We start from the raw sequence: 15,375 nt of genomic DNA on the forward strand, positions 1-15,375 counted from the left end.
CATGGAAAGGGAGAAATCCTCTGGCACTTCAGTGATGCATGTTCCAATTTAGAGGATAAATGAGCAGAAGAACCGGTCCTGAAGTGCTTGCTAATGCTACAAGTGGCAACCATATTACAATATACAACAGATCAAGTCAGCAGGGTGTATACTTTAAACTTGTAGAGTGTTACATGCCAAATATATTTCAATTTAAAAAGTGGTCCAAATGCCAGACACAGAAATCTAACAAGTACATGAAATGTATGTATGTACACACATACACTATGTGTGTATGTGTATATATATGTGTGTACATAGATCCATATATATGTGTATGCACATAAAAATATAAAGCATTATAATGTGGGTCCCACAGTTTACTGGGCTACAACAATGTCCCAAATTCTTTTTTCTTTATTGAAGTACAATTAACAAACAACACTTTGTTAGTTTCAGGTGTACAACATAATTATTTGATATCTGCATATATATCGTTGAACATGGGCATCAGAAGATGGAGTAACCACTTGAGCTAAAGTTAACCCTCGGTTAACCCTCGAAAAACAGGGATTTTGATTGTGTGAATCCACTCCTATACAGATTTTTTTCCCCAATAGTAAATACTGTGGTACCACACAGTCTGTGGTTGGTTGAATCTAATGGATTTGGAACCCTGGATACTAAGAAACTATAGATATGGAGGGCCAACTATAAATTATATGCAGAGTTCTACTGTGTTGGGAGGATCAGCACCCCTAACCCCCTGCATTGTTCCAGGGTCAACTACATTGTGAAATGGTTACCAAAACAAGTCTAGTTAACATCTGTCACTATACTTAAATATTAAAAAAAAAAAAAAAGTTTCTTCTTGAGATGACTTTTAAGATCTATTCTCTGAAGAAATTTTCAAATACATAATATAGTATGGTTAACTATAGTCACCATGACATTACATCCCCATGATTTATTTTATAAACTGGAGGTTTGTATCATTTGACTACCTTCACTCATTCTTCCCATCTCTACCCACCACTCCACTTCTAGCAAACACCAATCTTTTCTCTGTATCTATGAGGTTGGGGTTTTGGTGGTTATTTTAGAATTTACATTTAAGTGAGACCATATGATATATCTCTCTTTAAGAAAAAAAAAAGAACACTGCCATATTAACACATACTTGGATAGCACTTTCTCTATAATTAATTTGAACACAATAATAATTTAATACCTACTGTTCATTTACTGATTCATCTTTTCATTAGAAAAATTACTCAGGGACTATATATAATACAACAAGAAGCACAAATTTAAGCAGGGAGCAACGGGCTGGATCCCAGAAACACATTTTTCTTTTCTCTAGAACTTCAATTCCAGTGAAGAAGACAGATAAACCAGTAATTAGATCATTTAAACAATATGTAAGTGCTGAGAATAAAGCATTCCATCAAAAATAAACAAAAATTATCCCAAGTTAAACTCCTTATTTTTACGTACTTTAAAACCAAGTCTTAAATTACTTTTTTTCTTTAAAATTTTCACTGCTTATTTTTATTTGGGAAAATAAATTCCAAGTCAAAATAACAAGTGCTGAAGAAACTACAAAAACTACAATGCTTAGAAATAATTACAAAAGAGCTCACGAAACTGTAATTAACAGTATTGCTAAAGCAGCCTGTAGTCTGGTAAACTTTGCAAAAGTTTTGCTAAGAGCTAACAAGAGAAGGTTTTAGAAGAAACTATAACTTACCTGCCAAAATTAGCTGGCAAGAACTCAAGGAAAGCATCATTCAGATATAACTGGGTTAAGTTTAACAGCTGAGAAAATCCATCAGGAAGCCTATATAAAATAAACAGGGTTTAAATTTAATTCATATGCAGAATTTTAGTCTATTAAAATCTAAGAAACAGTCTAACCAACACATGTTCTTAACAGATAACAGCTATCTCTTTTATGAGTGATCCTCATATTGAGATTTACCTTTTATAATAACTTACAGCTTCAATGTTTGTATCTTCATCATTTTGAAAAAAGGAAGTAAAGCAGTATTTGTCTCAATAAGATAAAATCTGCACATAACAGTCAACTATGAATGAACCTCAACACAGAGAAATGTATTTAGGACATGACTATGACATCAGCACCTTTCCCTGGTGGCTCAGACAGTAAAGCGTCTGTCTACAATGCGGGAGACATGGGTTCAATCCCTGGGTCGGGAAGATCCCCTTGAAGAAGGAAATGGCAATCCACTCCAGTACTATTGCCTGGAAAATCCCATGGACAGAGGAGCCTGGTAGGCTACAGTCCATGGCGTCGCAAAGAGTCAGACACGACTGAGCGACTTCACTTTCACGACATGAGCAGGCACTCTTGAAACTTACCTTATCTAACATAAATTGAAAGGATTAAATAAATTCTAAACTTTGACAGTATTGACTTTTGTTGTTGTTGCTTAGTTGCTAACTCGTGTTCAATTCTTGTGATCCCATGCACTGCATCCTGCCAGGTTCCTCTGTCCATGGGATTTTCCCAGGCAAGAAAACTGGAATGAGCTGCCATTTCCTTCTCCAGGGAATCTTCAGGACCCAGGAATTGAACCAGCAACTCCCACACTGGCAGGTGAATTCTTTACCACTGAGCTGCCTGGTGAGCCAGCTGACTTTTAGGGCTGGATAATTTCGTGTTGCCAGAAGGCTGTCTTCTGCATTAGCATCTTAGCCTCTAAATCACTTGAAGCTAGCACTTCCCACCACCGTAAGTCGTGTAAACCTCTAAATCACTTGAAGCTAGCTAGCACTGGCCACCACAAGTTGTGTTAACCAAAAAATGTCTTCAGAATTTACCAAATGACTGTCAACAGCAAAACTGTCCCCATTTGAGAATTACTGGTTTCAATTATTTTCCATTTCAATATTTGGTTCCTAAATAATCAAATAAAGATCATATAACTTTATAATGACCAAATGAGAACTAATATTAAAAGCTGAATGACATTTAGGGTCATATAAGAACCTATGAATAACTTTGCTTTTATTTCCTCTGGCTAACAAAAGAAATTACAGATCTAGAACCTGATGCTAGAATAGTATTTTCAAGTAAAGGTAAAACATCATCTTTACGTGTTTGCCTTTACATGTTTGTCTATGTTTGGAAAAACCTGTTAAATTTGTACAGTAAGTCCCTTACATACAAACCTTGAAGTTGTGAGCTTTCAAAGATGCGAACATGCATCTGCAGGTTCAAACATAAGAGTTCACGTGTCTGGAATACACTGTCATAAGCATGTGTCCTCTACAACCGGTTGTGCTTCTGTGTACTTTACTGAAGAGTATTATATACAGTACAGAAGTAGCATGGTATCTTTATTTCAAGCCCAGGATGTGCAGAAGCAAGCATAAAAGCAGCACTGATGTAGCTGGTAGTACTGTATTTTTCTAGGTACTGTACTGTAAGATTAAAAATGTTATCTTTATATTTTATTTGTTTATGTATTATTTGTGTGAAAAGTATTATAAACCTATTACAGTATAGTACTGTATAGTCGATTGTGTTAATTGAGTAGCTAATCCCAGGGACAGAGGAGCCTAGCGGGCTGCCATCTATGGGGTCTCACAGAGTCGGACACGACTGAAGCGACTTAGCAGCAGCAGCAGCCTTATGAATGTACTCTCAGAATGCAACTCGTTCATTTATAGGGGATTTACTGTAATATGTGAAAGCTGGTTTCAACTTTCATTTTAGCTATACTAAGCTATGCTTTACAATATTCATCTTTTGCTTTGTCATTCTGTTTTTTTCAAAATTTAACACCTCTGTTACTAGGAAAGCATTCTGCCTCAAATCATTATGATCACAAAAGAATATATGTGACCTTTGGTATATAATACAACCAATCACCTAGCTTTTTCCTTTTTTTGTTTTTAGCTTTTTGACTTTTCAGTTTCTCTTATTTTCAAAAGTTTGAGTGTGCCACACATTGGATGTGCAAGTGAAGACATTCTTATATTGTACAAGTAACACTGAGCTAAGGAGGCCTAGATCCTAGTCTCATTTTTGACAATTACTAACCATGGGACTTGGAGAACACCACTTGTATTATCTGTATGGATGTCAAATTTACCTTTCTAATATACGGGGTTGGAAAGAGCATTAAAAAGGTTCCTTTTCAATGTAAAACTAAAATTTTGTATAGATTTAAGATTGATATTAACTGCTGATTAAAATGTAGAAAGTAGTATTCTACTTTATTATAGTTGCTTTATTGACATAATTCAACAGAGAAGAACTTACTTGGAAATAGGATTTACACTGGCCTCCACAACTGTCAAAACTTTACAATTTTTTATATTTTCTGGAAACTCTTGTATTCCTAGAAAATGAACAAATAATTAATCATTAAGTGTAAAGAATCTATTACAAAGGAGAAAATCATAACAATATTAATAATTAACGTACACTTTACAGATTCAAAATTTACCAACGGAGTAGAATCTTGATAAACTGACAACACCAATGTCAATCAAACAGAATCACCTCCACAAAAATTTCTAATTATTAAATTAAAAACTTTAAATCTCAAAAAAAAAAAATTTCTCTCTTCTCTTTTGCCTCTTTATGACTACTGCTAATTATCAGACATGACTAAGAAACTAAACAACGACAAACTATCTTGTTTAGTTTTACCCTCCTTTCCTTCTCGCTGTTCATCAGAAAATCAGTGCCTTTTCTGTGTGGTGTTAGGGACCCAAAATTCAGAATAAACAGCATTCTTTCTGTGTTTTCACATAAAAAGACGCACTACTTTAAAATATTTTTCATTGGAGTATAGTTGATTTATAATGTTGTGTTACTTTCTGCTGTACAGTAAAAGTAAATCAGTTAAACATACACATATATTCATTTTTTTTAAGACTCTTTTCCTATATAGGTCATTACAGAGTATTAAGAAGAGTTCCTTGTGCTATATAGGAGGTCCTTATGGTCCTTATTATTTATCTAATTTTTATATAGTAGTATATAAAAGAGGCATTACTTTTTAAATCCTGGGTTCCAGATTGAGCTGGCCTCTAATACATCTAGGGTAACAAAGCTGAAAGCAAAGCTGAAGATAGAAGAGGTATTGATAGAGAATATGCATCAGATATGCCAATGGACATGCCTGAGGCAGTTATACACCAATACTTCTGCAAAATACAACGCAAACGTGACAAGTGGAATTATGGCAGAAGTTTCTAGGCACTTAATCTTACCTCAGCTTATCTCAGCAAAAATATAGCAACAATAGTTGAGTTAGCAACAATCCACAGACCAAATTTAAGTAGTACTGTTGTAATCCAGATTAGAGGAATGCAAATTAATAACTTAGAAAAATGTTCCCAAAATTCTATTAATAGAAAACTCATTCCTTCACTAACACAACATGACTATTCAAAAGGGCTGACACTAGAGGATCACTTAAGGCTCTGTCAACTTCATGAATGTATGATTCTAAGCAAGTTTATTACAGAGCCAACCACAGAATTTCAGATGATGAAAAATGAAATGATACAAAATCATCAACTGGCAAATACTACAGCAATAACTGATCAGTCAAAACTTAGCAATGGATGCTAAAATTAGTGGGCAAAAGAATGAAGAAAAACAGTGTATCAATATAGTTTCAAAGCTTCTCCCCCAAAACACATACTAATTTTTAAGAGGGGAAAGAGTAAAGAACTCTCACAGGCACCAACCACTTCAACCATTTAAAGGCTAGCAGTTGCCAGTATGATCACAGTGCAATTCATCTTCAGATGCACTGAGAAGGGGTGCAGCACCTACTGTCACATTCCTTCCCAAACACCAACCCAATTTAACCACAAGCAAGTGTCAAACAAGTCCAAATGAAGAGAAATCCTACAAAACTGGCCAGTAATCATCAAAACCATCCAGGTTAAAAAAGCTAAAGAAAAACTGAATAACCACCCAGATAGAGGAGACCAAAGAGAACTGCCTATGGTAAACATCTAAACCTACTACTACACACACACCTGCAGGCACATGAACGGAAAAAAAGCCAAGCAAGACCGGGAGACCGTATCACTATCAGTCAGCATCACTGCTGTTCTGTAATAATTGCAATTATTATCAATGGGGGAAAGTAGGTGTTAAGTACAAGAGTACCAATTTGTACTGTTTCTTAAAAATGCATGTAACTCTACAATCATCTCAATAACAACTTCAAAAATCTGGGCTCAATGGTTCCTTAAGGAAAGGTTTTTATCGTTGTTGTTATTAAAAGTCAATTTTCCCTAAAAGTTTCAAGATGATTCAGTTTAAAGAACTATTGCTAGAATTTACAGAGTTCATGTAACGGTTCAAATCAGAAAATGTTAACACTGATGGATATCTAATGGTATTAAGGAATTACTGTTAGCGGTTTTTCTATAAATTGTGGTAACAGTAGAGTGGCTTCATCTTGAAATATTTGTGTATGAGAGAGACTGTTTGGCAAAGTATGAGGTATACATGTAACATACTGATTGGTATGTTACAGTCCTGGTTGACAGGCACATCAGGTCTACTGTATTATTCTCTACGTAGATAACAAGATTTTTAAAAAAGGACTTTAAAACAGCTATGGTACTTAAAGGGAAAAAAATCAACAAAATGATGGGGAGGAAAAGGTTAAATATAAGAAATGGAAACTTTACAAATGATAAAAACAATACATCTAAATGGAAAAAACCACAGGGTAGGATTTAAAGAAGATTAGTCACTGCAGGAGAAAATGTCAATGAGACAGAAGACACAGCAACAGAAACTAGCCATTCTGAAACACAGAGGGCAAAAAGTAAAGAAACCCAGTGATATCTGGGACAATGTCAAGCAGATTAACATATTTATCTTTAGAAGTATTTGTTCTCTGAGAGGAGAATCTTTGCCTCTCTTGTGCACTAATGGAATAGGACATGGTACATAGTTATCAGTGTCACTCAATAGCTTCCAAATTCTTTACTAGGGTGGCAATATCAATTTTCATACTACAATACCTATTTATATCTTGTCAACATTTGATGGTATCTTTACTTTTTCCCAATAAACACTTTCTGAGAGGGTTGAACCTCACAGATATAAATGAGATATTAACTAAAACTAGATATTTTCCTGATATTTCCTAGAAAGTGAAAGTCGCTGAGTCATGTTCGACTCTTTGCAACCCCATGGACTGTGCAGTCCATGGAATTCTCCAGGCCAAAAATACTGGAGTGGGTAGCTTTTCCCTTCTCCAAGGGATCTTCCCAACCCAAGGATTGACCCCAGGTCTCCTGCATTGCAGGTGGATTCTTTACCAGCTGAGCCACAAGGGAAGCCCAAGAATACTGGAGTGGGTAGCCTATCCCTTCTCCAGTGGATCTGCCTGACCCAGGAATCCAATCAGGGTCTCCTGCATTGCAGGCAGATTCTTTGCCAACTGAGCTATTTCCTAGAAATGAACACATTTTCACATTTATTGATCTATTTAAACTTAAGTGTAGCTGATTTACTGTATTACATCTTAGGTGTACAGAATAGTGATTCAGTATTTTTTACAGATTATACTCCATTAAAAGTTATTACAAGATAAAGGCTATAGTTCCCTGTAATATAAAATATATCCTTGATGCTTACCTGTTTTATACACAGGTGTGCCATGCTAAGTCACTTCAGTCATGTCTGACTCTGTGCAACCCTATCCACTACAGCCTGCCAGGCTCCTGTGTCCATGGGCTTCTCCAGGCAAGAATCCTGGAGAATGCTGCCATGCCTTCCCCCGGGGGACCTTACTAATGCAGGCACTGAACCCACATCTCTTATGTCTCCTCAAAGGGCAGGCAGCTTCTTTCCCACTAGCACCACCACACAGATTACATTTCTTAATCTCATGCTCCTAACTAAAATCAATCGTCCTGACTTCAGACTACACTACACAGCTACACTAATAAAAACAGTATGGTACTGGCACAAAAACAGAAATACAGATCAATGGAACAGTATAGAAAGTCCAGAAATAAACCCACATACCTATGATCAATTCATCTACAACAAAAGAGGCGAGAATAAACAATCAAGAAGACAGTCTCTTCAATAAACAGCACTGGGAAAACTGTACAGCTACATGTAAAATAATGAAATTAGAACATTCTCTAACACCATACACAAAAATAAACTCAAAATGGATTAAAGATCTAAATGTAAGACCAGAACTATAAAACTCCTAGAGGAAAACATAGGCAAAACACTCTCCAACATAAATCACAGCAGGATCCTCTATGGCCCACCTCCCAGAGTAATGGAAATAAAAGCAAAAATAAACAAATGGGACCTAATTAAACTTAAAAGCTTTTGAACAACGAAGAAAACTATAAACAAAGTGAAAAGACAGCCTTCAGAATGGGAGAAATAATAGCAAATGAAGCAACTGACAAACAACTAATCTCAAAAATATACAACCAACTCCTGCAGCTCAATTCCAGAAAAATAAATGATCCAATCAAAAAGTGGGCCAAAGAACTAAACAGATATTTCTCCATAGAAGACATACAGATGGCTAACAAACACATGAAAAGATGCACAACATCACTCATTATCAGAGACATGCAAATCAAAACCACAATGAGGTACTGTTTCACGCCAGTCAGAATGGCTGTGACCCTAAAGTCTACAAGCAATAAATGCTGGAGAGGGTGTGGAGAAAAGGGAACCCTCTTACACTGTTGGTGGGAATGCAAACTAGTACAGCCACGATGGAGAACAGTGTGGAGATTCCTTAAAAAACTGGAAATAGAACTGCCATATGACCCAGCAATCCCGCTGCTGGGCATACACACTGAGGAAACTAGAACTGAAAGAGACACGTGTTCCCCAATGTTCATCACAGCACTGTTTATAATAGCCAGGACATGGAAGCAACCTAGATGTCCATCAGCAGATGAATGGATAAGAAAGCTATGGTACATATACACTATGGAGTATCACTCAGCCATTAAAAAGAATATATTTTAATCAGTTCCAATGAGGTGGATGAAACTGGAGCCTACTATACAGAGTGAAGTAAGTCAGAAAGAAAAACACCAATACAGTATACTAACGCATATATATGGAATTTAGAAAGATGGTAACGATAACCCTACAAGCGAGACAGCAGAAGAGACACAGATGTATAGAACAGTCTTTTGGACTCTGTGGGAGGTGAGGGTGGGATGACCTGAGAGAATAGCATTGAAACATGTATATTATCATATGTGAAATGAATCGCCAGTCCAGGTTCGATGCATGTGACAGGGTACTCAGGGTTGGTGCACTGGGATGACCCAGAGGGATGGGATGGGGAGGGAGGTGGGAGGGGGGTTCAGGATGGGGAGCATATGTAAATCCATGGCTGATTCATGTCAATGTATGGCAAAAACCACTACAATATTGTAAAGTAATTAGCCTCCAATTAAAATAAAATTTTAAAAAACATAAAAAAATAAAAATAAAGTGCAAGTCAGATCATGCTCTGAATGACCTGACTCAAACCCTTCCAAGTGATTCCACTTGAATGGGAGTAAATGTCAAAGTACATACAAATGCCTATAAGGCTCTACACTGTCTTTCTGCTCCAAATCCCGACCTTTCTGACCTCTATTCCTATCACTCCCACCTTGCTCACTATGTTTAGCTACTATAGTCTTCTGTTTCTCATACATGCCATGGACACTCTCACCTTACAAACTGTACACTGGCAGTTTCTTCTTTCTGGTACATTCTTACCTTAGATATCTGCATCACTAACTTCCTCACTTCCACCAAATCCTTGTTCTCACTTTCTCAATGAGGCCTAAGCTCAATGCTTGTGTTAGCTTGTCTCCAAAGATGGCTCTTTCATCCTCATACATAAAGTATGCATAACCTGAATTTTATCATGAATTCCTTAATTCTTTAGCAATTTCAACTACCTGTTCCGCTTTCATTCTTACTTGACTTCAACGGTATTGTTTCTTTGTCATATACTCTTGTCATAAAAACTTGTCTCTGTTGTGAAAATTTAATAAAATGAACATACTATTAAACATGGCTATCCTGCTCAGATTAATCTATTTTGGTTCTACAGAAGAGTTCTCTTTTTACTGCTGAGAAAGAGAAAATGCCTCCTGGAATCTAATCTAAGAACTAGCCTGGTACTATCAGTTAGTCCTTGGTCTTTCTATGAACAAGATGCAATCAAAGGGAGACCGTGGTATTTCCCTGTTGAACTAAGCAATTTCACATAATACCAATACTAAAGGAGGCCATTCTTTAACCACAAGAGATCAAGACCAAAGCGTATTTGTAATCACGACTTAACAAAGACAAAATGTGAATCTTGTCCAAGCCATCCCTTCTTCTAACGTGTGACTGCTGCTGCTTTAGTGCTTATAGCTTTAGCTTTGCTCTAATCTGCCTTCCTATAGATAACATTTATTAATATTCTCAATCACAGAATTATACTTCTTGACAGAATTCCATCCATAGCAAACACTCATATTCTTAAATTCTCTTCCAATCATCAAGTACAAGCCCAAATCCTGTAATAAAGTCTTTTAGCACCCGCTGCGACTCCCCTTCCATCCCCATGGCTCAATCACAGGTAATCCTGAGGATCTTTGTTCAGAGGGCATCAATATCCCTCCAATGACCCAAATGTACAATGTAAGTTAATAGTGGTTCTTTATTGTTTCTGTATTTTAAAGGCTATGGTAACAAATAGTATAGAATGTAACACTGATTTCCAGTCAAGAGTCTGAACCAGAAATTGCAAACGTAAATGATCATAGTGGCTAGGGTATAACAGACGTATGGTTAGCCTCAGGTATAACACAGTGAGTGCTAAGGCCTATGGTAAGGCACAGGGACTGCAGACCCCACTTCTGGTCCACATTAACAACACACTTAGCAGTGACCAGCAATCACCAGACTATGTTTTTTAAGTTCCATGTCAGTTTAACGCATGATTTTTCTTCTTTTGTTATCTTAAATAAGCTGATTTATTAAAACAGCTGAATTTAAGCAACATTAACTATTAAGCAAATCAACAACTCTAGAAATTTTAAAAGAGAGAAAAATAAGTGACTTCCCCAGTAACTGATAATCCCTTGTAATCAATATAACTTCTGTGAACTTAAAAGTGATGTGCCTTTTCCAGTATTCTGTCCCCAATCATCAGATTTTCTCAGATTCAAGGAACTACTTCCTGTTTTGATTCATAAACTTTCAACCTATTCTTTCTGAATGTTTTAACTCAGTTTTTAAAAAGGCCTAATTAACCTCTCCAGCATTCCCATATCAGACAGAAAGATCTGAGCTACTCTTTCTGGTTTCTCTGCATTAAAATTCCTAGTTTTTATTCAGTGTGCTTATATAGAGAGAACTGACAGCTAGATAGTCTTCATTTCTTTTCTCTCTCCATCAGCTTTCTCTATCAACCCCTTTTGCAAATAATCTTAATCATCATCCCTAATAGTCTGCTCAAGAAAACAGGCCAGGACTTCTCTGGCAGTCTAGCGGCTAAGAATTCATCTTGCAATGCAGGAGATGCGGGGGTTCAATCCCTGATTAGGGAACTAAGATCCCACATACTACAGAGTGCAGCAATAAAAAAAAAAAAAGAAGCCACTTGAACACAATGGATGTTAAATGTTAATTTCTCTAACACCAGTTGCTATTTACAGTGACTTGGCATAGCAGCCTGGTGAGATTTTCTTTTCTTTAAAAAGCTAACAATAAACCAAAACTTTAGACAAGAAAAAGAACAAATTAACACTCATAAATTAAGACTTTAGTTTTATCATCAAATGATAAAAAGTGAATTCCTTACAAAATGAAGACAAATATCAGCATCTTAAATTTATATACTTCCTGTATACACACTGGTCCACAATGTGGTTAGCAGTCTCATGGGGCAGAATAGGAAGTGGTAATATTGATGAAATTATGTATAGTCTAACTGAGAATGAGATTAATTTCCAAATATAGCAACATGGCAAATAAACAAAGAAGTAATGATCAAAACACAATTCAATTTTTCTCTTTCTAAACAAATGTTTTAATCACTAAGCCATATTACTTGCCAGTGAGAAACACTGGAAGAAATATCAGAATATCAGAAACTAAGAAAATATGAAAGTAAAGAATCCTAAAACAAGTGCTTTTAAATAAATACAGCTTGCTGAAACACTAATAAAGTATGCCACAATGTTTCCTGCCTCCTTCCAAGCAGGGGTCATATAGATAGTAAACATGAAAAAAATATCTGTTATATTAAGATAGAATATCATTAGATTGAACTGATAAAAATACCTAAAAGGATAAGAATACTAGAACTTGGATACAAGATTAAAGCCATCTTATGCAACATTTAACATGATGAGATGTTGTAACAGAGAAAATATTTAGGGGTCTATTTAGGGGTAATTCAATTTTCTCATTCAGAATAAAAGATGAAACTCATCCATCTCTAACATAATGGCCATCTTAATACTAAATGTAATTAATTCCAAAATTTGATAAACACTGCTTTCATTTAGCGTGCTATCCTTTCTTTTAAGCAAGCTGTTAACTTAAATGTACAACTAATGAAACTCAAAATTCTCATAATCAACCACATCACCCTGTAATATGCATAATGTAATCCTGTTTTCAATAATGTAGACTTGGAGTTCTCTGGTGGCCTAGTGGTTAGGATTCTGGGCTTTCACTGCCGTGGCCTGGGTTCAGTCCGTGGTCAGGAAACTGATATCCCACAAGTCATGAGGCACGGCCAAAAAGTAATAGTAATGTAGACTCGTATAAGCATATACTTGAGGGTTACACAAGTTAATTAAAATACTCTCAACTCTATATAAGCAAAATGGGTTAATTACATCAGTTATAATGATGACTATTAGATTAGGAATTAGAAGTACTAGAATTTTTGTCAGTCAAGGAATGGCTCTGACATAATCATAGTTTCCTGTCTCTCCTCACTTACTTTGTTCATCATCAATGAAACGCAGTCGCATTTAGACATCAGTGTAAGACTAAGAAGAGACGAAAACAAATAAAAGGCAAGGGACTGATTCTGCCATTTAAAAAATAGATGAGATCACGTAGAAAGAGAACAAAAGAATAGACAAAATCAACTTAATTTTTAATGAAATAAATTGTAAGGTTTTATTGATAACAATAACTAATGCCATTCTCTTTCAGAGCAGAATACTTAAGTGCTTATCCTAAATCTTTTGGTCACACAGAAATTCTCTCTAACTCTTCAAAAAACACTCACAAGCTGACAGAATTGTATAAAGCAGGTTTTCATTAATTCACAAAGAATTGCTGAAGCTAGAATGAAAAAAAGAGAGAAACACTACAGTCCAAGGGGTTGTCATAACTCAAACACGTTATTCTTTGTATGAAAGTCTAAGATACTGATTGAATGATGTTGTAGGGCATAATTGCACAATTCTCAAGTTTAGAGAAGTATAAGTCTGGAATTACTGCATTTTCAGGAGGAGAATAAAGCATGTACATTATTGAGCCAAGGAAAAGTTTCATACTATGAAGACTAATAACATTGGTTACTAGCCTTTCCCAGGTGTATGTAATTTTATCAGTTAACACCAAAAAGTAGAAGACACAACCCTTCAGAGTGGAAGGTTACACTTAATGACTTCTAATGTCACAATTCCAAAGTTCTACAATGCTACTTAACTGTCAGTGTATGTACAGCTACAATGGTAATCATCAAGTTCATTTTCTTTGGAATTTACACAATACTTGCCACTCTATTAAGCATGAGGAATGGAAACAAATTTCAAACTGCCCTTGAAGAAGCTGAGGAAATTAACTAACCTAAAATAAAATCACGAGAAGAAAACTCTTAACAACTAAATATCAGCTGATCTGAACTCTACAAAAATAACGTCACAAAAGATGGACAAGCTAGTTTTAAAAGATCAAAGAGACACAACTGAAAGCTATGTGATCTTTAACTTGGTGTAGGTTGGGCAAATAGCTAAAAAGGCCATTATTAGGCAACCGGGGAAAATGCGGTGTCAAATTTCTTGAGTGATAATGATATTGTGGTTATGTATAAGGATTTCCTTGGTCTTGGGAAATGCTTATTCTATTATTCCAATATATTATAATATGCTCACTCTAAAATTTTTAAGTGTTACTTCTCTCTCACTTCAAGGTAAGGAATCAACAATTTGGAACATCTCTTCCACACTTTAATGTTTATCAAACTAAGCACACAAAACCAAGACACTGTATCCCAAGAGAACAGTGACTATGTCCTTTTACTTTTCATCGTTAATTTGTAATCCAAGCTCCTAATAAAGTATTTGGCACAGAGTGGTCTCTCAATAAGTACTTGCTGATGTTCAATTCATTAATGTAGCATGACTTTTTTTAAAACTTTACACTGTAAATATTTTACGTCAATATCATTAGGAGCTACATTACAGTCCATGCTTACAGATGATCCAAAATGTGTTATCAACAACAGACATTACAGCTAGTTGTTACTAATTTCTCATCATCACAAACATGGCAGTAAATATATATATGAAAAAAGCAGATTTAAGGACACATATGTGCATGCACATAGCCACAGCATTTCAATTAAAGCTATTTAAAAATGTTTACACTTATTCTTCACTTTGCTTTAAATTCTCATAAATTTATACATATATATAAAAAACCTAATGTAACAGACTGCAATCTAACTCTTAAAATTCTTTTTTATCTGGTAAAATACAAAAGAAATTTTATTTATTTAACATGTTCCCCAAACACAAAAAGTCAGAAAGAAAGAATCTTACCATTCTTGCTGACATCCAGTTCCCTGAGATTAATGAGATTTGCAATAGATGCTGGTAATGCTGTTAAATCATTATCTGGCAAACTCAGTTTGTGTAGAGACTGACAGTTAAAAAGTTGCTGTTGAAACAAGGTAGAGAAGGATTTTGATTATTCCTTCAGTTTCCTTAAATATTTCATTTATTAACCTTTAGAAAGACAAATATTATTAATGTCATTAAAACTGAATGAATTATACCTACACACATACCAGAGAAGACCTCTTATTATTTTATGCTATTATAGATCTGAATACAATTGGACTATTCAGAATGATTTATATCCTCACACTTCTACCCTGGGCAAAATGCACTTAACAAAATCTAGCATATGGTGTATTTTTTGTTAGAGTCATAAGAAATAAGTGGCTACTAAATACAGTAAACTAAAAGGGCTTCCCCAAGAGCTCAGATGGCAAAGAATCTGCTTGCAATTCAGGAGTCCCAGGTTCAATCCCTGGGTCAGGAAGATTCCCTGGAGAAGGGAATGGCTACCCACTCCAGTATTCTTGACTG

At 35.5% G+C, this 15,375-nt stretch overlaps 1 protein-coding gene across 1 annotated transcript in view; it reads right to left on the bottom strand.

Moving 5' to 3' along the window:
• ERBIN (erbb2 interacting protein) overlaps positions 1-15,375 on the bottom strand; it is a 124,844-nt gene that overhangs the window by 56,040 nt on the left and 53,429 nt on the right. The window contains exons 4-6 of the mRNA XM_052659006.1: positions 14,824-14,941; positions 4,271-4,349; positions 1,730-1,819 (exon numbers count right to left, since the gene is read on the bottom strand). Coding sequence (XP_052514966.1) covers positions 1,730-1,819; positions 4,271-4,349; positions 14,824-14,941 — 287 coding nt within the window. The remainder of the gene's footprint in view (positions 1-1,729; positions 1,820-4,270; positions 4,350-14,823; positions 14,942-15,375) is intronic.

Source organism: Budorcas taxicolor, chromosome 20 (assembly GCF_023091745.1).
Source record: "Budorcas taxicolor isolate Tak-1 chromosome 20, Takin1.1, whole genome shotgun sequence".
In the NCBI taxonomy this organism is placed as follows: Eukaryota; Metazoa; Chordata; class Mammalia; order Artiodactyla; family Bovidae; genus Budorcas; species Budorcas taxicolor.